Genomic DNA, 25827 nt, shown 5'->3' with positions numbered 1-25827 from the left:
ATCCCACCTGAGAACCGACAACATGGAGGTATTGGCCAGTTTCTCTCTTCTCAATGCACTTAATCTTCTCAATACCATTATCCACATTCCCTTCTCTTGAAGTCTACACCATCAGACTCTTCCACTCGTTCTCTCTGCGAGTGACCTTCCAGGCCTACTCCTTCTGTTGTGATTTAGCTGCAAAACATTATCTTAAGACACTCAGAATGAAGCAGTGCTCCTACACAAGGAACTTACTGACACCGATGAGGTCAACCAGGGCACATGGCATATTCTTCACCACTACGCAAGGTGTACTGAATGTCGGTGGAGAAAATTACATTTGGCAGAAGACATCATCCACCACAATTTTATGATTAAAACTTATTACTTTGTTCCTCACTTTACCAAATAAGAATGTAGCGCCCCTGACTATATAAGGGTGCTACAGGGAACTGCATTCTGTCCCCTAGGGTGCAGGACCCAACCTCCATGGTTCCAAGTTCCCAATAACTGGTGTCACACCATCAACACTACAAATCCCAACCACACCTCACATCAAACCTGTCTGACACAGCAGTGGGATGGTCAAGCTGGAGCAGGGCCACCCACTTAGGGGTCAGGCAGACTGATGGGAGGGAGGAAGGGGGAGAACAGTGGGGAGTAGTAGTAGTAGCTCCCAGGGAGCGAGACCAAGGTTGGGTCGCAGACGGTGGTCCGGGACCACAGGAGTCGGGGACCGGTGGCAGTGACATTCGAAAGGATACGACGTACATAGTCTAGGAAGACTGTCGGCATCAGAACACCAAAAGAACTGACCGGTACCGAGCACGAGGGGGTACAGGACCCTAGGTCAAGAGCAGATTTATCCGTCCTGATACTTAACCTGGCAGGGAGAGTATCTTCACGAACTTCCCCAAGAGTTCAGAGATTGAAGGCATCAGCACAACGCGGGGGGATAGGGTTCTCCATAAAAAGCAGCCTAACTGAAATCCCAAGTGCCAGCCATCAAGAGCACAGCTGCTATACACACAGGTAGCGGGTCCCCAACAGCTTCATGCCAAGAGGCCACAATAGACACTAAAATTGTGCACGGAGGCAGGGTCCGGACAATCAAGTGAAACCGGTGGGAGCGGACACATGGACAGGCTCCAACGTAGAGACTGTGATGCACAGAGACTTTGGTTTATCTTCAGTGTGAGTGTCTGCTTTATAATCATCCTCCTGCACCACTACTACCCACAGTGAGTACCCTGTTCCCCTGCACCCTGCGCTCCCAAATATCCCACACCAATACCTCAGAGTCCGGGGCCTTCCCTACCTGCGGAGGGATCGACACATTGCTGCCCCACACCATCGGCCCCAATACTCCTTCCAGCAGCGGCGGTACTCCCATTACCGCAACCCATAGGTAGCGTCACGAACTTCTCCCCTGTAAATATCCCCTTCCAAGGATCGAAGCGAGTGCCGAGTACGGGTCCGGACCCCTCGAGCCACGACCATCCCGGATATCAACACCCCGGTCTGCGCGGGGGCGGCACAAGAATACTTTACCACCCTCATCTCCTCACTATCCAGTAATACAAAATTACTTTTTGACATTTTTCACACCCTTTTCAGACCTCACATGCAGATCCCTATCTCAGCTCTAAAAATCTGGCCACTTATTTCAAAGAAAAAATTAATCATATCAGACAGAAAATTATCTCCCAAACACTTAATATCATGGATTGTCTTACTTCACGAATTTTATGAAGTTCCCTTACTGTCCTTGAACCAGTCGGAGAAGAAGTTTCCAGACTCCTCTCTCATTTTCGCCCTACTACTTGCTCTACCACTAGTCGACGCTCCAGATTTCACTACCCATCTAAAATATTTCTTCTCTCTTTTTCTTTTGGAATCTTTTCCTCCTCTTTCAAACATGTTGTCATATCTCCATTACTAAAAGCAATCTTCAATTACTGACTAAAACAGCACTGCTAATTAAATAGTCTCTAACCTACAATTCATCTCTAAACTTCTGGAATGCTTGGTCCACTCCCATCTCATCCGCTATCTCTCAGACAACTCTATTCTTGACTCTTTATAATCCAGATTCCGCTACCTAACCTAAAGAAACTGTACGTACTTAAGTCTATAATCAACTAACAGCTAAATCGAATAGTCACTACACCCTTCTGATTCTTCTGGACCTCGCTGCTGCATTTGATATTCTGGATCACCAGCTCCTTCTCACTATGCTCCACTCCTTTTACCTTACGGACAACGTTCTCTCTTGGATCTCCTAACTCTCTGACCACTTTTTTAGTATTTCTACTGGCTCTCCCTCTTTTCTTTCCTTTATTGGCAGGGGTTCCTCAGGGTTCAGTCCTAGGCCCACTACTTTTCTCTCTATGCACCTCCCATATTCACCAAATAACAGATTTGGTTTCCAGTACCATCTCATTGCCCCCTGGGAAGTATGCAAATCAAAAAAGGTCCAACTCTTTGACCAGTTTAAAGATATGACAAGGGAAATACCAAGGCCAGGTATCCATCTCCATTTTCTGTGTCGAGACTCCTAACAGAGGCTCCACGGACCTTTTTTGATTTGCATACTTCCCAGGGGGCAATGCACCTAGGAATTCAGTGTGTTGAGCGCCTTTGCTGGCTGCCAGCAGTGCTTTCTCTGGCTGGTCTCCCCGAGATCAGTGATTTTTTCGTCTTGCTGGTCTACTACGGTAGATATTGCTCCCACCTAGCCAGAATCCTACTAAACACTGATGAGGGGCAATACCCTGAAACAGCTGTATGTGGATAGATACCTGGCCTTGATATTTCCCTTGTCATATCTTTAAACTCATCAAAGAGTCGGATATTGACTAAAAGGGCCACTTAATATGGTGGTTATGGTGGTCTCCTTAAAAAGAGCCACTCCTTAGCTAGGTCCTTCCTGGAGGGATATCTGGCTATTTTCTGTGTTGAGACTCCTAACAGAGGCTCCACGGACCTTTTTTGATTAGTATTGCTACTCTGGTATAGTACTGTACCCCTGGGAGATATTATTGCCCCTCTCGCCGACACTACTGTGCCCCTGGCAGATAGTATTATACCACTGACAGGTAGTATTGTTCCCCTGGCAGGTAGTATTGTTCTCCTGGCAGACGGTACTTGTCACGCTCTCCGGGTCCCCTGCTCTGCTCCCCGGCTCACCTGCCACGCTCCCCGGCTTCCCTGCTTCTCTCCCCGGTCTCCAGCCTCCATTGCCTGCGGTCTCCAGGCGGCCCGGTCCCCGCTCCCGGCGCCCGTCGGCTACTCAGCCCCAGCCCGGCTCTCCTGCTTCCTGCTCACCGCTCCCTGCCCTGGCTTCTGGCACCCGGGCCTCGCGCATGTGCATTAGGGCGTGCGCGCGGTCATTGACCCTTTCTTAAAGGGCCAGCGTCCACTGACAGGAAATTGGACACACAGGTACAGGGTATAAAGGGGTTTAGTGTCCAAGTGGGCTGGGCCTGTTCTTCGTGTTTCCTAAGCTAGGAGTCAGGTCTCCTTGTGTCTCTGTGCCATACTTACCTATCTCTCTTCTAGAGCCGCTCCTGCCTCGCCATCCGGTCCTGCCGATTCCCGAACGCTGACTATCTGCCATCCCGTCAGTCCGTTCCATCTCTGATCCCTGTGGTGACCCGTCCTCTCGCTCCATCGGTTCCGGACTCTGCCTGACAACATCTCGGCCTCCGAACCTGAGCTCCGTCACCCGGACTACCATCAGTGACTCCGTGGTCCCAGGGACTTCTCCATTCCACTCTTGTGCACGGACTGTCCTGCTACCCGTAGTGCTCCGGCTACCGGACCCCTTGCCTTCATCAAGGAGTTCGGCCCAGTGGATCCACCTCCTGGGTCTGCCCGTCCACCTGGCCCTAACAGTACTGTACCCCTGGCAGATAGTATTGTTCCCCCGGCAGATAGTACAGTACCCCTGGAATTTAGTATTGCTCCCCTGGCAGACAGTACTGTACCCCTGGCATTTGGTATTGCTCCCCTCGCAGACAGTACTGTACCCCTGGCAGATAGTATTGCCCCCATGGCAGACAGTACTGTACCCCTGGCATTTAGTATTGCCCCCCTGGCAGACAGTACTGTACCCCTGGCAGATAGTATTGCCCCCCTCGCAGACAGTACTGTACCCCTGGCAGATAGTATTGCCCCCCTGGCAGACAGTACTGTACCCCTGGCATTTAGTATTGCCCCCCTCAAAGACAGTACTGTACCCCTGGCAGACAGTACTGTACCCCTGGCAGACAGTACTGTACCCCTGGCATTTAGTATTGCTCCCCTGGCAGACAGTACCCCTGGCAGATAGTATTGCCCCCCTGGCAGACAGTGCTGTACCCCTGGCAGATAGTATTGCCCCCCTAGCAGACAGTACTGTACCCCTGACAGATAGTATTGCCCCCCTGGCAGACAGTACTGTACCCCTGGCAGATAGTATTGCCCCCCTGGCAGACAGTACTTTACCCCCGGCAGATAGTATTGCCCCCCCCCGGTAGACAGTACTGTACCCCTGGCATTTAGTATTGCCCCCCTGGCAGACAGTACTGTACCCCTGGTAGATAGTATTGCTCCCCTCGCAGTCACTTCTCCTCCTTTGCCCTCTACCTTCTCTCCTCTCTGCTCTGTACACTATGTGCTGACATACAATGCTACCCTGTTCTATGTAGTGTACTCTGTATTCCCCTCGCATGCCCATGTATACTGCACTCTGGACATATATCTTCAGTGTGGCTCTAGCTGCTTTCCTTGTATATTGGAAAATTGTGTATGTACCCTGGGGGCACAGTCACATTGCATCCAAAACCAGTCATGTCACATGGCCATTTACTACCCTTGTCCATCCCTCTATCTATCTATCTATCTATCTATCTATCTATCTATCTATCTATCTATCTATCCCTCTATCTATCTATCTATCCCTCTATCTATCTATCTATCTATCCATTATCTTTCTATCATCCGTCTCTCTCATCCCTCCATCCTTCAGTCTGTCCTCCCCATGTACACGTCCTGCTGCTGCTGCTGTCTGCTCTTCTCACTCCTTGTCCCTCTGCTTTGTGGCTGTCACTTTGTCTGTGTCTCTCTGTTCTTTGTGTCCTCTTGTATTAGAGGAAAGGAGAAAGAGGAAGAAAGAGGAGGAGAGATAGAAAGAGAGAGACTTAGAAGGAGGGGGAGTGCAGGGGATTTTATTTGGGGAGGGGGGTATGTCAACTCGTATTCTCAGCATCACTCGCTCTAAAACCAGGGCAGCATCTGCAGGAACCTGTGCCTGTCTCTATCGCTGCCTCCTTATCACATGGTCTCTGCAGCAGCGGCGGCAGGCTCTCGTAGATGTGGAGCTGTCTCTGCAGCAGTCTTGCCGGACTCTCTCACATCTGGAGCGGTCTCTGGAGCGGCTCCGGGCTGAGCGCTGTCTCTGCGGAGGTCTCTGCCATCCTGAGGTGTCTGCGGCGCGGTCTGCCTCTCACGTCTGGAGTTACACGGTGCGTTCAAACTTCTGCCTGAGTGTGCGGGGGTCATGTGTGTGCGTGTGACCGTGTGCATGACCGGCGAGGGGACGGCGCACCGCTCAGGGGGTGCTGTGTGGTCTGTGCACTGTGTGTTGTGTCGGGGTCGTGCATGGTGTTTGCTGAGGTTCTGTCTGCTGCTGCAGCGCAGGTTGTGTGCTTTGTATATGCTGTGTGTAAGTTAATGTTCTGTGTTGATGTTGTGGATGTTGTATATCTTGTGTGTTGGGGTTGAGTATGTTGGTTTTGTGTGTATTGCTGTATATATTGTGAATGTTGTGTATGTTGGTGTTTTGTGTTGTATAGGTTATATGTTGATGTTCTGTATGTTGGTGTTATGTATGTTGATATGTGTGTTGATGTTGTGCATGTTGCGTATTTTATTTAATGGTGTTGCTTATGTTGATGTTGTATATGTTGTGTGTTGATGTTCTGTGTGTTTGTGTTGATGTTGCGCATGTTGTGTATGTCGGTGTTGATGTGCTTGTTGCGCATGTTGTGTATGTTATGTGTTGATATTCTGTGTGTTGTTCTGTGTGTGGTGTATTGTGTATGTTGATCATGTGTGTTGGTGTTGTGTATGTTGTACCTGTTGTATGTTTTGTGTGTTGTGCATGTTGTGTATGCTGTGTGTTGTGTATGTGGCATGTTGTGCATGTTGTGTGTTGTGTTTGCAGTATATGTTGTGTATGCGGTATATGTTATGTTTTGTGCATGTTGTGTGTTGTGTATGCGGTATATGTTATGTGTTGTGCATGTTGTGTGTTGTGTATGCGGTATATGTTGTGTGTTGTGTATGCAGTATAAGTTGTGTGTTGTGCGTTGTGTATGTTGTGTGTTGTGTATGTGGTATATGTTGTGTGTTGTGTATGCAGTATATGTTGTGTGTTGTGTATGCGGTATAAGTTGTGTATGCAGTGTGTGTTGTGTATGTGGTATTTGTTGTGTATGTGGTATATGTTGTGTGTTGTGCATGTTGTGTATGTTGTGTGTTGTGTATGTGGTATATGCTGTGTATGCAGTATATGTTGTGTGTTGTGTGTGCAGTATATGTTGTGTATTGTGTATGCAGTATATGTTGTGTGTTGTGTATGTGGTATTTGTTGTGTGTTGTGTATGCGGTATATGTTGTGTATGCGGTATATGTTGTGTATGCAGTATATGTTGTGTATGTGGTATATGTTGTGTGTGTTGATGTTGTGTGTTGTGTATGCGGTATATGTTGTGTATGCGGTATATGTTGTGTATGCGGTATATGTTGTGTATGCGGTATATGTTGCTTGTTGTGTATGCGGTATATGTTGTGTGTGTTGATGTTGTGTGTTGATGCTGTGTGTTGTGTATGCGGTATAAGTTGTGTGTGTGTGTGTTGTGTATGCGGTATATGTTGTGTGTGTTGATGCTGTGTGTTGTGTATGCGGTATATGTTGTGTGTGTGTGTTGATGCTGTGTGTTGTGTATGCGGTATATGTTGTGTGTGTGTGTTGATGCTGTGTGTTGTGTACGCGGTATATGTTGTGTATGCGGTATATGTTGTGTGTTGTGTATGCGGTATATGTTGTGTGTCTGTGTGTTGATGCTGTGTGTTGTGTATGCGGTATATGTTGTGTATGCGGTATATGTTGTGTGTTGTGTATGCGGTATATGTTGTGTATGCGGTATATGTTGTGTGTTGTGTATGCGGTATATGTTGTGTATGCGGTATATGTTGTGTGTGTTGTGTATGCGGTATATGTTTGTGTGTTGTGTATGCGGTATATGCTGTGTGTGTTGTGTATGCGGTATATGTTGTGTATGCGGTATATGCTGTGTGTGTTGTGTATGCGGTATATGTTGTGTATGCGGTATATGTTGTGTGTGTTGTGTATGCGGTATATGTTGTGTGTGTTGTGTATGCGGTATATGCTGTGTGTGTTGTGTATGCGGTATATGTTGTGTGTGTTGTGTATGCGGTATATGTTGTGTATGCGGTATATGCTGTGTGTTGTGTATGCGGTATATGTTGTGTATGCGGTATATGTTGTGTGTGTTGTGTATGCGGTATATGTTGTGTGTGTTGTGTATGCGGTATATGCTGTGTGTTGTGTATGCGGTATATGTTGTGTATGCGGTATAAGTTGTGTGTGTTGTGTATGCGGTATATGTTGCATGTTGTGTATGCGGTATATGCTGTGTGTGTTGTGTATGCGGTATATGTTGTGTATGCGGTATATGTTGTGTGTGTTGTGTATGCTGTATATGCTGTATGTGTTGTGTATGCGGTATATGTTGTGTATGCGGTATATGTTGTGTGTGTTGTGTATGCGCTATATGTTGCATGTTGTGTATGCGGTATATGCTGTGTGTGTTGTGTATGCGGTATATGCTGTGTGTGTTGTGTATGCGGTATATGCTGTGTGTGTTGTGAGGGGGCATCTATACGGCATTACAGACTGCACAGTTCCCAGCTGTCTGCCCTCAGTCATTGGCAGCAGGGGATAGCACTGACTTGACGCCACAGGAGGCGATATAGAAACTTCAATTTACTCGCAGTTAGACGTGCATGGGTATATTGGTAAACACTGGCACAGACATGATGAGAGTTATTCCTGGGAATTGTTACATCTTTGGCGTCTGTTAGATGAGATTAAGAAAAGAAAAATCATTTTAAGATCATTGGTCACCACAATTGCCCCCTTACTGCAGGAATGAAATGTGCCCAGAAAGTGCCCGTATGACCCAAGGGCTCTGCTCTAAAAGTGCTAAGAGGGTTGAATACATTCCCTGAAGGATTTACTAACAGCAAAAAGTCAAAGCAGGATGGCAATTTTTTGTGAGCACTTCTGATTGGTTAAGACAACATGCATGTCCCCCGCTGGTCACCAAGGGCCAGTTATATGCGGAGTTTGTGGTAGAACCCACCTCCATGAGAACATATCATAGATAATGGACGTTAGGCTAGGACTACCCCACGACTGCGACTGCATGACATCAAACCTAAGACCAGAGAACACTGAATCACAGATGAGACGCAGGCGAGTCACATACTCGCAAAATCGGGTGTAACCTGTGGCCAGGTGTGGATGTTTGGTGCCAGTTGTGTCGTGGTAGGGTATGTCATGTGCCACAACATGATGTCACAACATGACATTGCCATCTCCATGATGTGCGTCCAAACTCACCATATATCCCTAGCCTAAGGCGACAGATGCCCAATTAGGAACATTATTTAGATTGTTTTTTACATTCTGATGGCTCATTAATCAGAATCATGTAATTATGTCATATAACTGGCAGCCTGACAAGTCATGAGAAGCCGCGGGGAACATACAGGACATTGGAAATATGATTACTTCCTGTAGTGTAAGTGTTAGTGTGCAATACTGCTATATAAATAAAAAAAAATAATAAAAAAAAAAATAATATATATATATTGTATGAATGAGTATCAATATATAATACTAATATTATATAAACATATGAATGTGTCAATATATAATACTAATGTTATATAAATATAGAATGAATGAGTATCAATATATAATACTAATGTTATATAAACATTATATGAATGTGTCAATATATAACACTTCTGTTATATAAATATAGAATGAATGAGTATCAATATGTAATACTATTTTACGAATGTGTGTCAATATATGATACTAGTATATAAATATAGAATGAATGAGTATCAATATATAACACTACTGTTATATAAATATAGAATGAATGAGTATCAATATATAATACTAATGTTATATAAATATTGTATGAATGAGTATGAATATATAACACTTCTGTTATATAAATATAGAATGAATGAGTATCAATATATAATACTATTTTATGAATGTGTGTCAATATATGATACTAGTATATAAATATAGAATGAATGAGTATCAATATATAACACTACTGTTATATAAATATAGAATGAATGAGTATCAATATATAATACTAATGTTATATAAATATTGTATGAATGAGTATGAATATATAACACTTCTGTTATATAAATATAGAATGAATGAGTATCAATATATAATACTATTTTATGAATGTGTGTCAATATATGATACTAGTATATAAATATAGTGCGATTGCGTGTCAGTATAGACAGGAGACTAAAGAGCGGAAATACTGGGAAAGAGGAGGAGCTGGAAGTGTCGGGTGTTGGTGACAACATATTGCGTGACGCATTTATCGTGAGAGGTTCAGCTGGCAATGAGCGCAGACGATGTGTAATTATGGAGCAATTACAGAATTTATGTGAAGCAATAGGAGAGTTAAAGGGTGGATTGCGGAGCAGTATAATAAGTAATGGAAGAATCGCAGCAAAACGGTTTGGACCCATATAACGCATTGTAAAAAGAGAGATAAAAGGAGGTGCTGAGAGGAGAGATGTAATTGAACAATGGGATCATATGCAGCAAATGGTTTAATGGCTCATTAAGGGGAGCACTTAGAGGAGTTATAGGGACCATAAATGGGGTTCGGGAAGGAGTTTCTGGGAGCAGTAAGACAGGTGAAGGGATTGGCTGCGGGATGATCAATGCCTCAATTAGACAATCACATAGCACATTCTGTACACACTTCTTGGCAGACGATCCACCTGACATGTATATTTAAGAGTTTAATTCGTCTGATGCACAGATGCAGAGGAAGGAAAAATCGTATTTTATATGTGGAAGTTAATACCCAGCATACACCATCCTAGAATAATCCACTAAACCCTACAGGGAAAAGAGACATGAATTTTACAAGCAGTTGGAATAGAGATAGCGGGAGGGTGGCATTAAAAAAACAGTGGCGGGGGAAGAGAGACTCAGACAGAAGGACAATGAGATATCTGAGAGTGGAGGAGAAGGATGACTGGATAATTCTGAAGTGATAGCCACAGTCTCGGATGTGACTACATAAAACTCCATATGATGCTCGCACTGATGGCTACGGTGACTTGTTTAAATTCTGGTCACCTGCTCGAGTCCCTATGAGGGACGGCAAGAGATGTGTTGCCATCACTGAGACGTGTCACCAGATGGTCATGTGTCCCTCAGTGCCACCGAACTTCTGCAGTGGCACAAATTGTGTCCAGCCAAGCTGCCGTCCTCCTGTCCCCCTGCCCTAGTGTCCCCCTCTATCATGATCCTCCACAATTAAGGCTTTGTTTTTCTCGCCCTCTCGCCATTTGTTTTGTGTTTTGTTCTTTACTGGTGTCTTTATCTATCCCTTTTTTCTCCCCCTCCTTTTCCTCTCTCAGTCTCTCCCTATGATTTCTTATCCTCTTCTTATTGCAGTAAAGCGTAAAGTGTTGAACATGACGGGCATACAAAGAGACAGAGGAAGAGAGGAGAAGCAAGGGGAGAAGGGGAAGGAGAAGTGGAGAGGAGAGACAGATGGTACAATTTGTACGCAGCTAAATCCGAACAGGGGAAATAAGTTCTACATAAGGGGGGAGCGCAATGGGGAGAAGATACAGAGGAACAGTGGGAATCATAGGAGACAGAGACATAGTCAAGAATAAAACCAATACAAAGCCTCCTATGGTCTGTGGGAAAAGCGGAGCTAGAAAAGAACAGTCAGAACCTTCTCACTTGAAATATCAGGCCTGCAGGGAGACAGGAGGTGGATGAGGAAAAAGCGAGAGATGAGCGCAGAAACAATAGTGCCAGTGCAGCACTCAATGAATGGAGTCACATCAATGCTTTGTATGTTTAGATTGGCACGAGTTTTATGTATTCAAATGTTTCATCTATAAAATAACATTACTAGTAAATATGCGTTCTTGAGTTGACCTTCTCCGTCAATTAAAGGGTTTGTTGTTATTTTGCTTTTATGATCTGTCATAAAAAGGTCATAAAATTGTGAAATGTGTTGGTACATTTCCCTCATTATCAAGAACAAGTAGACTCAGGCTTGGCGTTCCTAACTACAGTGAATGGGAACATCAAAAGCACTGGCTGTTTCCAATTCAGTTTTATGAAGAGTAGCACTTTTCTGCCTGCAGAGAATTAAAGAGGTGGTTCACTACTCTGCAATAGTGGTCTCAACCCTGTAAAACTGATAGGGAAGGCTTTTTCTAAATACCTTGATCAGCCAATTCTGCCTGTGAGCGGCGCTATTGCGGTCCACTCATCCCCATGAAGTGACCCCCTCCCCCGGGCTCCGTGACCTCTGGGATCCGGTGATGTTAGGTCAACTTTTAGTTGACCTGACATCACTGAGGCCGGCTCCAGTGTTCCTGAGTGACTAGGCTGTGGGCGGTGTTTTGCAGCTCGTCACAGCCCAGCATCTCGCATGCTCTCACAAGCAGAAGCAATGCTGGGCTGTGATGAGCGGTGAAACTCTGCCCACAGCCCAGCCACACTCAGGAAGAATGGGTCAGGCTGCGTTGATATCACTTCAACTGGAAGTTGATGTAACATCACCGGATCCCAGAAGTCACAGATCCCGGGGGGGGGCACTTCATTGGGAAGAGCAGACCGTGATAGCGCCACTCTGAGGCAGAATTGCAGAGTGGTGAACCACCCCTTTAAGATACGGTGTCTGGGGTGTAACTATAACAGGTGTAGTTGTTGCAGTTTCACCCTGGAGTCTAAAGAGGCCCAAACAGTCCCTTTAACCCATCTTAGCAGACCAATACTATTAAAGAACCTTGGTAATTGGGGGCCTTGTTGGAGTTTTTGCTTTAGGGCCCATTAGGTTCAAGTTACACCACTGCCTGGTGCTTCATTCTTGGTCATGAAGGATCCTAGAAGTGGAACCATCACTTGTCTCACACTTCTGACCTGTCTGATTGATGGATCATAAAAGGATTACCATCATCCAATCTCTTCTACAATAAACATTAACCAGTAAGTTTATATGTACATGGATTTGGAGCAGATTTTTAAGTTTATTCTTCTTCTTCAAAATCCACATCAAAAGCACTTCAAGTTTCTTGTTGATTTCAACGAGAAAGGATAAAATGTGCATGTTGCTGTATTTTATTGTATTTTCAGCATGGAAAAAGAAGCAACATGTGAATTGTTGAGCTGTTTCAGCTTAAAAAATACACCAAATTTGACTACTGAATCGATAAAAGCAGAAGAATATATAAAAAAGGGTTAAAAAGACAACAAAAGCTTGTTTTTGGCAGGATTTTTTATGTACTGTAAATAGGGTGATTGCATTGCAAAAAAACACCTTATATCGAGCTGTGTACTTTACCATTGCATGGCCATACAGTAGCATACGTCAGGCCTATATGTCAGGGAATACTTCCAACGTGTACCTTTGAGGTATGGACTCAAATGCAATGTGAGGTGAAATTCACTCTTTAAATAGGCAAGTACAATGTGAATAAGGACATCTTCCACATAGCAGCACAACAGATCCCGAATTGTAGTGGACAATATGGTTGTACCATAAAGAAGTGTGGAAATGAATGTATTTATTCTGTATGGTCAGTAATCCAGAAGAACCCACAGCCGTATGTGTTACATGTCATTGATTGTCAGAGTTCAAGGGTTGAATAAAGCATTGAAGTGACATTTTAGGTTATTATTCTGTATAAGATAAAGAAATGTGTAAACCTGATGTATTCTTTATGTAGTATTTAAAGATCAGCTTTGCATTGTAATCCATTATATTTTTCTTTCCCTCATTTATTTTTGCCAGTTTCAAGCTACACGGTTACAACCCAAACTAAAGAGACTTTACTACATGGAAGACTTTGACTTACAGCATACAAGTCGCAGTCTGTTGTGACCTTTGCCCTTTGGCCTCACTGGGCCTCAATCCTCCCAATGCCTGCCCTCCAATTTTGCCCTCTGCTTTCCCTACTGCTTTTGGGCTGTTCCTCCTCCTCTCTTCCTGTTATGGAGGAATCTTCTCCAGGGCTAAGTGGAGATAGTGGATCCTCATCTTCTCCTCCTCAGGGCCCTGGTCCTCCTCGTTCCAAGCGTAGCTGGGTCTGGAACCAGTTCTTTGTGATTGAAGAATATGCCGGACCGGAGCCTGTCCTGATCGGGAGGGTAAGTAGGTGTATTTCCTAGGACAATGCTGTACAAATTGATAATCAACTAAAAATACATTTGCGTTGGGGTAAAAGCTGATGCTGAAAACTTTCAGGCTGATAAGTGAGAAGAAATGCTTTGCTTGTCATAGTAGTCACAGCACAGACCAGAGTTTTCGGAACGTAGCTCATCAATTATGGTTTGCTTTCCTCTGGATCAAATAGTTAAGCCGTAGGATGGCTTTCCACAGTGCAGACGGGGATTAAACCTGGAAAACATTTCTGATCAGAAAGTCCTATGTTCACATCACATCCACAGGACAAGCTGTTCAGCCACATATGTCATAGATAAAATGCTCATTACCATGTTAATGGGGTGCTCTGGGCTGTTTGTGTTATTCAGCCCTGTTACTGACTAAGAATAAAAAACTGCCTCCTTACAGAGATTGCAGGGGCGCTCTGAATATGGCCTTGACCCTTTCACGCGCTATGAACGGGAAGCACGTGAGGGTGTATCCGCAGTGTGAGTTTCACAGTCTCTTAGCATGGTTGACCATACCTGTGGAGTCGTACGGGGGTCAATTATATTACACCGTAGGTCGTGGTGGGATGCATGGACCTTGTACTGATTACTTTTGCCATTGAATAGATTACCATACTTTGGAGAGAGATTTCTTTTTAACACAAGCAATTGGAAAGCTCATATATCTAATATATAAAGCTGAGTATATGTATGTACAGTGCCTACAAGTAGTATTCAACCCCCCTGCAGATTTAGCAGGTTTACACATTCGGAATTAACTTGGCATTGTGACATTTGGACTGTAGATCAGCCTGGAAGTGTGAAATGCACTGCAGCAAAAAAGAATGTTGTTACTTTTTTTATTTTTTTTTTAAATTGTGAAAAGTTTATTCAGAGGGTCATTTATTATTCAACCCCTCAAACCACAAGAATTCTGTTTGGTTCCCCTAAAGTATTAAGAAGTATTTCAGGCACAAAGAACAATGAGCTTCACATGTTTGGATTAATTATCTCTTTTTCCAGCCTTTTCTGACTAATTAAGACCCTCCTCAAACTTGTGAACAGCATTCATACTTGGTCAACATGGGAAAGACAAAGGAGCATTCCAAGGCCATCAGAGACAAGATCGTGGAGGGTCACAAGGCTGGCAAGGGGTACAAAACCCTTTCCAAGGAGTTGGGCCTACCTGTCTCCGCTGTTGGGAGCATCATCCGGAAGTGGAAGGCTTATGGAACTACTGTTAGCCTTCCACGGCCTGGACAGCCTTTGAAAGTTTCCACCCGTGCCGAGGCCAGGCTTGTCCGAAGAGTCAAGGCTAACCCAAGTACAACAAGGAAGGAGCTCCGGGAAGATCTCATGGCAGTGGGGACATTGGTTTCAGTCAATACCATAAGTAACGTACTCCACCGCAATGGTCTCTGTTCCAGACGAGCCCGTAAGGTACCTTTACTTTCAAAGCGTCATGTCAAGGCTCGTCTACAGTTTGCTCATGATCACTTGGAGGACTCTGAGACAGACTGGTTCAAGGTTCTCTGGTCTGATGAGACCAAGATCGAGATCTTTGGTGCCAACCACACACGTGACGTTTGGAGACTGGATGGCACTGCATACGACCCCAAGAATACCATCCCTACAGTCAAGCATGGTGGTGGCAGCATCATGCTGTGGGGCTGTTTCTCAGCCAAGGGGCCTGGCCATCTGGTCCGCATCCATGGGAAGATGGATAGCACGGCCTACCTGGAGATTTTGGCCAAGAACCTCCGCTCCTCCATCAAGGATCTTAAGATGGGTCGTCATTTCATCTTCCAACAAGACAATGACCCAAAGCACACAGCCAAGAAAACCAAGGCCTGGTTCAAGAGGGAAAAAATCAAGGTATTGCAGTGGCCTAGTCAGTCTCCTGACCTTAACCCAATTGAAAACTTGTGAAAGGAGCTCAAGATTAAAGTCCACATGAGACACCCAAAGAACCTAGATAACTTGGAGAAGATCTGCATGGAGGAGTGGGCCAAGATAACTCCAGAGACCTGTGCCGGCCTGATCAGGTCTTATAAAAGACGATTATTAGCTGTAATTGCAAACAAGGGTTATTCCACAAAATATTAAACCTAGGGGTTGAATAATAATTGACCCACACTTTTATGTTGAAAATTTATTAAAATTTAACTGAGCAACATAACTTGTTGGTTTGTAAGATTTATGCATCTGTTAATAAATCCTGCTCTTGTTTGAAGTTTGCCTGCTCTAACTTATTTGCATCTTATCAAACCTGCTAAATCTGCAGGGGGTTGAATACTACTTGTAGGCACTGTATGTGTGTGTATGTGTGTATGTCCGTTATAGGAATCCGCACCGTCACATTTACAATCACAAAATTTCGCACAGCCAACTCATTTGACTCAGGGAACATCATAGACTATGTTTTGAGGGGAAACTTTAACCCCGCGCTTTACAGTTGTTTGCCAAAAAACCTGCTTACATTAAAGTCAATGGAACTGGGAGCTACAGGTCATTAATAGGAGCTAAGATTGGTTGCTATAGGAACAAAGGACATTCTTAGTATAAGAAGCTTATGTATGAGGTATTATGATTTCAGTGGAGAGGCAGATAAACAGAGGGACAGACAGAGAGAGAAACAGAGAGAGACAGAGAGAGAGGCAGACAGAGAGATGGATAGAGAGGGACAGAGAGAGAGACAAAGAGAGATAGACAAAAACAGAGAAACAGGGAGGAAGAGAGATACAGACAGAGAGACAGAAACAAAGAGAAAGATAGAGACAGGGTGAGAGACAGAGAGAAACAGAGAGATAGGGAGAGAGACAGAGAGGGAGACAGAGAGAGAGACAGACAGAGGGAGAGAGACTGGGAGGGACAGACACTTAGTTACTATCTCGGTCAATGCCAGGTACTACAGTTACTTCTTTATAAAAAATGAGGGACAAATAAAAATAAAATAACCCCATAGAACACCTTTATACAATTAAAAGGATTTTACCATCAGATAAAATGATGATATATCACTAGGATATGCCACCAACTAATGATCAGGGAGGTTCAACCACTGATAGCCACTCCGCTCCTAAAGGCACCTATACACATTAGGCTACTGTTGGCCAAAGCTGCAGCTATCAATGGGTTCGGCCGACAGGTGTGTATGTGCTCTCGACAGAAGATGTCGGGAGATAACAATTCAGCATGTCAGATTTTGGACAGCTGATCGTTTTGTTGTCTGATATCAGACATGTCTGGCAGTGACTTTCTCATATAGAATACAGGAGCGCTTGGTTGAGTGAGTGCTCCTGTGTATGGGACAGTCGGGTGAGATAGCTGCTGGCTGAATGATTTGGCAGACCATTGGCCGGCAGCTGGTGTGCCTGACTCTCACAGGCACTTGCTTGGTCAAGCACTATAAATAATGTGTATGATGGAGTTAGAATGAAGGGAAAACAGCACTGGCTTCTCGAAAGCAAGTCTCAGATAAGTTGTACAACCAAAAATACTTGGGCAACAATTAAGAAAAAATAACAAGTTTGTGCTTGTGTCACAAGTCACACAAAAAATTGCTATGAAGGCCCTGGGATCAAAGTCGTGTGTGACCAATGACCAAGAATCCCACAATGTTGGCTCATTGTAGGTTATGAGTCACGATACAACAAATATGGAATGTCATAGTGTAACGCCCCAATCTTTATTTTGTGCAGTGTCGCCAGGTTAGCCCTTGTCAAAGTTGATCACTTGGGTCCTGAACCTTGGGAATAAGGAGGACATTGTGGCACTGTATTCCCTTAACTGTTTTTCCTGCACATCAGCTCTGATTTGGCACCATATACAATACCATATACTGTACTGTATCTGTTAAAAGTCCATGGCATGTACTTCATGGGGTACACATACCTGAAGAAGATGGAAGCTGTCAGATACACTTTCTAATGGATCGTTTGCATGAACCCATCACAATTATAGATGCATTATGAAACATCTTAATGACTATACAGCTAAATTTAGATAGAAAGCCTAGGAATTAAGGTGGTTTCTTCCATAGCTATTTGCTTTTTCTAATGTCCACTGAGAGCATAAGAACAGAAATGTGAGAAACAATACTGCTGTATTTCTGCTAGGTTATATATATGATCACATCTCCCCCTCAACTTCTATTATACTGGGTACAGAAGAAAGTGTCTGTAGAGAGCAATAATTTAGAAAATGACTGGAGGCATCTCCGCATGACAACCAGCTGAGGTGCATGACGGACAACTATCTGTCACCACCAATGAGAAGTACTAATATCAAAATTCGGCAAAACAGGTAACAGCGATGGCTCTATAGGCATTAAGGGAAGTAGATGTGTCACAATGTACCGGAGCATCCATAACTATTATGGCTTCATGCAAGCAATTCATTAGAAAGTCTATCTTTAACAATTTCAGTCTTCTTCAGAAAGATTAAGATGCCTAAAAGCATATGATAAGTGGTGGTCCGAAGTTGTTCAGCTGGCAATTATCATCATTGACAAACCCCCAATTAATATGCATATTCAGCTAGGCAGAAAGTGCATATTAATTTGTATTGAGGTGGGAGGGGGACCGGCTGCCAGGCACTGCTCCGGAGCCACTTAAAACACAAGATCAGCTGAAAAAAATCAAACATGACTGATTCATTTTACTCTTTCTTCCTCTCACAACAGCCTCCATGCATGAAGATCACTGACAGATCCAGCTAAGACACGTTCCACCTATTTCAGGCTAATTGACATAGCTGGCATTAAGCTGGCCATATAAATCTGATGGCTGTCAGTAGATTCATCTACAGTCTAATATGTGTGGGGGTGTCCTACAATGCCTGCATTAAAGGGAATCTGTAAGCAAGATTACAGAACCCTAAACTATTTATATGTGCATGTAGCCCTTTCAAAGACAAGTCCAGCAATACCTTTACATAACCGGTCCGTTCCTTCATTAATGAGAAATCAGTGTTTGAATTGATATACAATTGAGGCTGAAGGACTATGGTAGATCTGAAGCTTCTGTCACTCCAGCTCTATTTCCACAAGATCACAAAACCCCAAACTATTTATATGTGTAGGTAGCTTCTTCATACACAACTCCAGCAATATCTTTACATGGCCAGTCCGTCCTCCACTCTTGAGAAATCAGCATTTGAATTGATACACAAATGTCACGCTAGGTATGGGGAAGTACCTCGCATATAGTGACAGAGAAGGAAAGGGGAGATGGTGACTCCTGACCAAACCTTCCACTGGCCCCTGTCTGCCATAACCATCCTAGATAGGTTCCACACCTATGTGCCGAGCAGGATACCTGGCCCTGACTGAACCTGTTCTGGGCCCTAAGTAGGGAATGGATGGGATGAGCGCTTTGTCAACCCCACTAAGGAGTAAAGAACAAACAGGGAGCACACACAGGCAAAGTCTAAGAACAACTGATCTCCAGGATAACTCTGGAAGAGCAATAGTAACGAACAACCGTGTTACTTCAGAGGGATAGAAGCCGACTGTTTGCAGCCAAGGCTTGTGTAGGAAAATAATGCTATAACCAGAAAACACCAGGAGGAACTGTGAGTATTTTAGGATACCAGGGGAATTGATGATGATTAACAGCTGAAATTTGCGGATATCCGCAGGGTCCTAAAAGGCTGCGATCTTCTACACCTGGACACTACAGGACGGTCTGTCAACCTAGGCATAACCGTGACAACAAATGAGGTTGAAGAACTATTGTAGAGCCAAAGGTTCTGTCACTCCAGCTCTATTCCCTACCCAGGGCTACTTCCAACTGCCTGACTGCTACCCTGTATCCTGTGCGACATCAGGCAGGAGGAGGCGGTGGTGCTGTGTGAGGAATAGAGATGGAGTGACAGGATTCAGATCTTCAGCCTCCTTTGCAGATCAATTCAAACGATGATTTCTCAGCAACAGAGAAAAAATACGGACATGAAAAGGTATTGCTGGACTTATCTTTGAAAAAGATACATGCACAAATAGTTTGATTGGTGGAATCCTGCTGACAGATTCCCTTTAAGGAAAATAAATGATCATGTTTCAATTTTTCCAGCATGAATATTGGTTCTTCCTGGAAATTAACAGCTTCACAATCGTTACTCAGCTGCATAGTGTTCTCTGTGGTCCATCCAAATATGCATGTTTATGGCAGAATCCGGAGAGATAGCTGAATGATCAGCTACATAGTGTAAGGTTATTATTAGATTTTATATATTACTGCAAGACCTTGAGGATTTCCACTTTCATTTATTATTTATTTGTTACGTTTGCTCTGCTAAAAAATAACAAAATGATCTTTACTTACCCCCTATTTCTCCAGCGCTGCCTTTCTGCTGCTGCCCCCAGTATTGATGTACATACCTGAATCTATTAAAGGGGTATTCCCATCTCCAAGATCATATCCCAATATGTAATAGGTGTAATAATAATATTAGCAAAGAAATGTAGTAGATTACTCCTGTTATAGCCGTGTCTCTTACCTCATGGGCAGGGCATTGCAGGTTAGGTATCCATGGTTACAACCACACACAACTAACTGTCACTATATGAGTGGCCGTAACTATGGATAAATAAGCTACAATGCCCTGAATATGAGGTAAGTAATATGGCTATATCAGGAGAACTATACTACATTTTTAAGTTGAGGCACACCTAATACATATTGGGATAGGATCTTGGAGATGGGAAGAAACCTTTAAGGCTAGGTTCACATTTCCGTTGTTTTGTATCAGTCACATGCGTCGCTTGACGCATGTGACTCATGCGTTGTACAACGGATGACAAAGAACAGAATTCTTTGTTGGACTCCGTTGTGTGCGGGGGGCAGAGCGTGAGTGGGCGGAGTTCGGGGTGGGCGGAGCCGAGCGGGGCCGTGGCACTGAGGACGTCAGTGCCGCGGGGACTGCAGGACAGGTGAGTGTCTGTGTGAGTGTGTGTGTGAGTGAGTGTGTGTGTGAGTGTGTGTGTGTACATGCGGAGTGCGGGAGGGGGCGGAGCCGAGCAGTGAAGTGTCGGGCTCCGTGCACAGCCAAGGTAAATATCGGGTAAAAGCAAAGCACTTTTTGCTTGGTTACCCGATATTTATCTTGGTTACCAGCATACACCGCTTAGCGCTGGCTCCCTGCACACGTAACCAGTGTAAATATCGGGTAACTAACCAAAGCGCATTGCTTAGTAACCCGATGTGTATCCTGGTTACGTGTGCAGGGAGCCAGAGAGTGCATGTGCAGCGAAATCCTACGGATCGCGCTGCAAAAAAAAACGTTACATTCTGCGTTGCTCCCGCCCGGCGGTCAGTCAAAAAAAGACTGACCGCGACGCAGCGGATGCAACGCAGGGTCATCAGTCGCAATCCGTCGCTAATAGAAGTCTATGGGGAAAAACTGGATTCCTGCAAAATATTTTGCAGGATACCATAATTCCTCAAGGCGACGGATTGTGACTAAAGCAAAACAACGGAAGTGTGAACCTAGCCTAAGTCACAACTACAGCACCTGAACTTGTCAACAACCAATCACTGGACTCAGTACTGTTTTAGACGGTAGAAGACCGCGTAGGCCGGAGTTCCATTTGAGTATGACTCGTGCGAGTCTCACATCGGTATCACCCGACACGGCCTGTTACTGTCTAGACACGAGCATGCAGCTGCATAGAAATACATGCAGCCGACCCGCTCCTGTCAGGAGAGTGTGTGACTGCGCTGGGTGATACCGATGCGAGACTCACATGAGTCATACGGAAGTGGAACTCCAGCCTTAGACCTGTTATTAGCCGCAGACGTCATGTGATGTAGTCGTGATGTCACAGCGGCAGCCATGTAAACAAACACTGAGAACTGTTGCTGAGAGGAAGTGCTAGAACAACATGGAATAAATAATACTCATTTTGTCATATTTTTTTTTAGTAAGGAAAGTCTATAGGAAAAAAAATTATGTGAAAATCATGTTTTAGAGTGAAAAAGACACAAAAATGTTAGGTCCATGTTTATGGGGAGTTTTGATGCAGAGGGAAACAAATAAACCATGGAAATGTATGGCAGCTGATATGCCATGGTTACCTGATTACGGTAATTTCCTGGTCTGTCTACCCACACAGTGTTCAAACAAGTGACACGACAGTCTTCTGTGTGTTCACCACTCAGATTGATTTATAAAATCATAACATGATGTTTCTGTGACAAGTACAACGCATGCCATTAGACCCACAATACTCAGCCATGGGTAAAGCTTCATGTGCACACAGCAGTACGCCACAGCTGGATCTGGGCTCTCTGAACTAATGTTACATTATGTATATTTTCTGCATTTCTAATAAATGTACCATTGTGCTGTCATGGGGGCGTAGAGGTGACCGCGGCTATGACATGAAAGTAACTGCGGCTTTGAAATGGGTTATTAGAAATTGAGTGTGAATTGATTGCTTATTAATAATGGGGTATTTGCACAAGAATGCGTGTATTAATATTAACAAATGAATTCATATTCAATTTATAACAATCCATTCCAAAGCCGCTTTGACATCCATGACATGTCCACCTCTGGGCTGTACACTGGGCATGTGATGACCATGGCTGAGGCCACACGGGGATTAGCGCGAGTCCTCGCATTACACTCGGCTCACGCTCGCAGCAAAGCGGTAGCCGAGTGTCATACAAGTGTCATGCGGCTGTGGTCCGATCGTGCAATCAGACCACAGCTGCGGAGGGGAGGGCCAGCGCTGTGGAGGGAAGGCCAGCGCTGCGGAGAGGAGGGAGGGATTTATCTCCTCCATTGCTGGCTGATGCGAGAATTGCACTGCACTCATATTACACCGGTGTAATGCGAGTGCAATGCGATGTTTCTCTCGCCCCCATAGACTTGAATGAATGCGAGTGAAACAAGATCGCATTCCACCCGCAGCATGCTGTGATTGTTTTCTCGATTCGATTAGGGCTGAGAAAAAAATCGCTCATGGGAGCAGGCCTATGGAGTAATACTGGTCCGAGTGGAATGCAATTTTTTTTTATCGCATTGCACTCGCTTTACCCACCACGTGTGCTGACCCTTAGTGGGTGCCTAGCCAGACACAAATCACCTAATGTTAAAGAGGACCAACCATCAGGATTTTCATATATAAACTAAAGCCAGTGCTATTGTGGCGCTATCATGCTGATTCCAAACATACTTTGGTTGTGAGATCGGATGTATAGGTTCTGAAATATCGGCAAGCAAACTTTATGTCTACCTCACTGTCCTTCCTCTCTCTCTCTGTTATTACAGGGGGAGGAAGGACAGGGGCGGGAATAACTAGCAAAACCCGACCCACCTATTAGAAATTCTGCAGCACCTATCAATCAAGTAACAGTGTATTTCACAAAATTTACTTACCCGTATTTCAGAAACTATACATCCACTCTCACAACTAAAGGTATGTATAGAATCAGCATGATAGTGGCAGTATAGCACTGGCTTTAGTTTATAAAGGAAAATCCTGTTGGTGGTTCTCGTTAAGCTCTATTTGTGTCATGATCAAATGGTGCCTTGTTTTGATTTACCAAAAATTTTCATTAACTTTTGACAAAAAAACTCAATATGATTAGGACATGTGAATAGATCTTTATGAAACTTGGAAGCTTTTCCACCCTATTGGATAGTAGCAGAGCACGGCCAGGTTATGAGATTTTGACCATTTGTATATTTAGATGACACATTTTTGCTGTAGACTTTTCACCGAATTTTGGTGTGGAATTGTAACTATGTCGCAGTGTCCTTGCTGATTTCAGCCTTTGCAATGCTTTGAAATGGGGCAAAGGAAAAAAACATCGCATCATTGAAGCTTTTTTTTTTGTTCATTATTAGGGATTATCCTTCGATTATTCGGCTTTGCGAATATTTTCCGAATACCTCGCCGCTATTCGACTATTCGATGCACAATGTAAGCCTATGGGAAACCCGAATAACAACTATTCGTTACTATTCGGCCTTCCCATAGACTTACATTGCGCATCGAATAGATGAATAGTGGCGATGTATTCGGAAATTATTCGCGAAGCCGAATATATGAGGTATTCGATCATCCCTATTCATTATGTGTTTTGTTCACTGCTTTCATTAGAGTAAAATATTGAGTGTAAAACTAAAATTACGTTTTCACCAATAGCATAAGGGTATATGCACACAATGTCTTATAAACTCAGGTGAACCTCCCAGATTTTCAAAGAGGCAAGGCGCTTATGGAAAACGCTGATGGTATTTTCCCTGAAGCGTCTTCTTAGGCATCTGAACGATTCTACAGCGCCTTTGCCGGCAGTGATTTTTTAAACTGTACTGTATATATAACCTAGTGAGCGACTTCCCAATGGAAGCAGCCTGAAGTCTGGTCAGGTCACTTCTTTTAGCTGCTTCATGGCTTTGAAAGCCCGAAGCGGTTAAAAGAAGCTTCAATAGACTGAACATATTAACAACAAGACGTTGTGACATTGCAGTGTAGATGTTTATTCTTTTTAGCAATTTTTAAGCTTTTTTTGTTCAGGCGGCATCCACCTTAGGCTGCTTTGACACTGTGTTTTTTTAACATGCGTCATGAACGTTTTTTTAACGCAAAAACGGATCCAGTGCAAATGCGTTTTCATTTCAATACATTTGCAATGGATTCGCGTCAACATGCGTTCACCTGCGTTTGCGTGCGTTATAGTGAGAATCCAGCGACTTGCAGTTTTTTAACTTTTTTTAAAAACGCTACTTGTAGCGTTTTTGAGCTGCGTCCAAATACTGTTTTTCACTGGATCCTGACTATACTGCACGCAAACGCATGTGAATGCTGGCATGCTGATAGGCAGGATCCTGCTTGCTCTACTAAGCATGCCCAGAAACCAGCCTGGCGTGATCAGTCTCTCTCTCCCCCTCCCCTCTCTCCCCCTCCCTCTCTCCCCCTGCCTCTCTCCCCTCCCTCTCTCTCTCTCTCTCCCTCCCCCCTCTCTCTCCCCCTCCCTCCCTCTCTCCCCCTCCCTCTCTCTCTCCCCCCTCTCTCTCTCCCCCGCCTGAGAGCGGCGGATGCTCGTAACCAAGGTAAATATCGGGTAACCAAGCAAAGCGCTTCGCTTAGTTACCCGATGTTTACCTTGGTTACGTGTGCAGGGAGCAGGCAGCCTGGCTCCTAGCAGCTACGGACGCTCGTAACCAAGGTAAATATCGGGTATCCAAGCAAAGCACTTCGCTTAGTTACCCGATGTTTACCTTGGTTACCAGCGTCTGCAGCTGTCAGATGCCGGCTCCCAGTCTATCACGTTCAGTTCCCCTCACTCCCGATCACATGACTTCAATGGCCGCCCATAAACTTCAAGTGACAGGATCCTGCAAAATAACACATGCGTTTGCATGCGTTTTTCTTTGTAAAAACAGGATCCACTTTTACAGCAAAAAAACGTTCATGCATGTAAAAAAAAACGTAGTGTGAAAGCAGCCTTAAAAAGACATTGTCCCAGATTATCTTTTACATTTATTTAAGTCCCTTCTGACCAAACTCATCAATATGGTGCACATAATTTATGAATTTTGTGCAAAGCCCCAAATTGTGTTTTTTTTCCTGCCTTCAACTGTTTTTGCGCCCATTCAGTGTAAAAGTCATATATTTTGGAAAATGTCTAAAAAAGATGTGGCTTTTTAACTTGTGTACAAAAAAGCACTCAAGGGAGGAACTAGTATAGAGTTGCAACAAATTTTGCGACTTTTTAAAAGTCTTTTTTTTCATGCGTCTGTCTAAAACATCTGCAAAAACGTAACAAACAACAGAAAACTAAACAAAAGCCCATTAAAAAAGGCACAAATTGTTTAGTGATACTAATTCATGACAAATACTGTGGGAAATGAAATGATGAATCAGGCCCATTGTGTGCACATTTCCTGTCACTGTTTTTTTTTCTTTCGAAACAACTCTAACAGTATTCTATAGATTTGCATATTGATTGCCTGAAAACTTTAAACTTTGGGCTGGTCCACGCTTAAAGTGAATGAATCACCAGGATTGTCGTATATAACCTAAAGCCAGTGCCAGCTTCTTGAGTGACAGCAGCTGAGGATCAGATAATATCTGAGGGGTATTCATAATTATTCCCTCCCCCTGTTAGAATTAGCATAAGTATTATGCAATCGATTTAACTTTTGCCTAGCAGGACCTGTGCTGAGGTCATACCCATGTGACCAGAAGGGGCCGGGCCTCAGCCAAGAAAGCTGATACCAGGAAACAACATTTTTCTTCTGGCTGAGGCCCCACCCCTTCTGGTCACATGGGTATGACCTCAGCACAGGTCCTGCTTGGC

At 44.1% G+C, this 25827-nt stretch overlaps 1 protein-coding gene across 3 annotated transcripts in view; it reads left to right on the top strand.

Moving 5' to 3' along the window:
* The first annotated feature begins 5218 nt into the window (after positions 1-5218).
* CDH24 (cadherin 24) overlaps positions 5219-25827 on the top strand; it is a 158048-nt gene continuing 137439 nt past the window's right edge. For 2 of the 3 annotated variants that reach the window (XM_075319346.1, XM_075319353.1), the window contains exons 1-2: positions 5401-5489; positions 13155-13510. In XM_075319346.1, coding sequence (XP_075175461.1) covers positions 13283-13510 — 228 coding nt within the window. In that variant the 5' untranslated portion in view covers positions 5401-5489; positions 13155-13282. Of the gene's footprint in view, positions 5490-13154; positions 13511-25827 lie in introns of all 3 variants that reach the window. The other variant, XM_075319361.1, reaches the window with a different exon arrangement.

This window comes from Anomaloglossus baeobatrachus, chromosome 1 (genome assembly GCF_048569485.1).
Source record: "Anomaloglossus baeobatrachus isolate aAnoBae1 chromosome 1, aAnoBae1.hap1, whole genome shotgun sequence".
Taxonomy (NCBI): Eukaryota; Metazoa; Chordata; class Amphibia; order Anura; family Aromobatidae; genus Anomaloglossus; species Anomaloglossus baeobatrachus.
The sequence above is the reverse complement of the archived record's forward strand: the minus strand, read 5'-3'. Positions and strand labels throughout refer to the sequence as shown.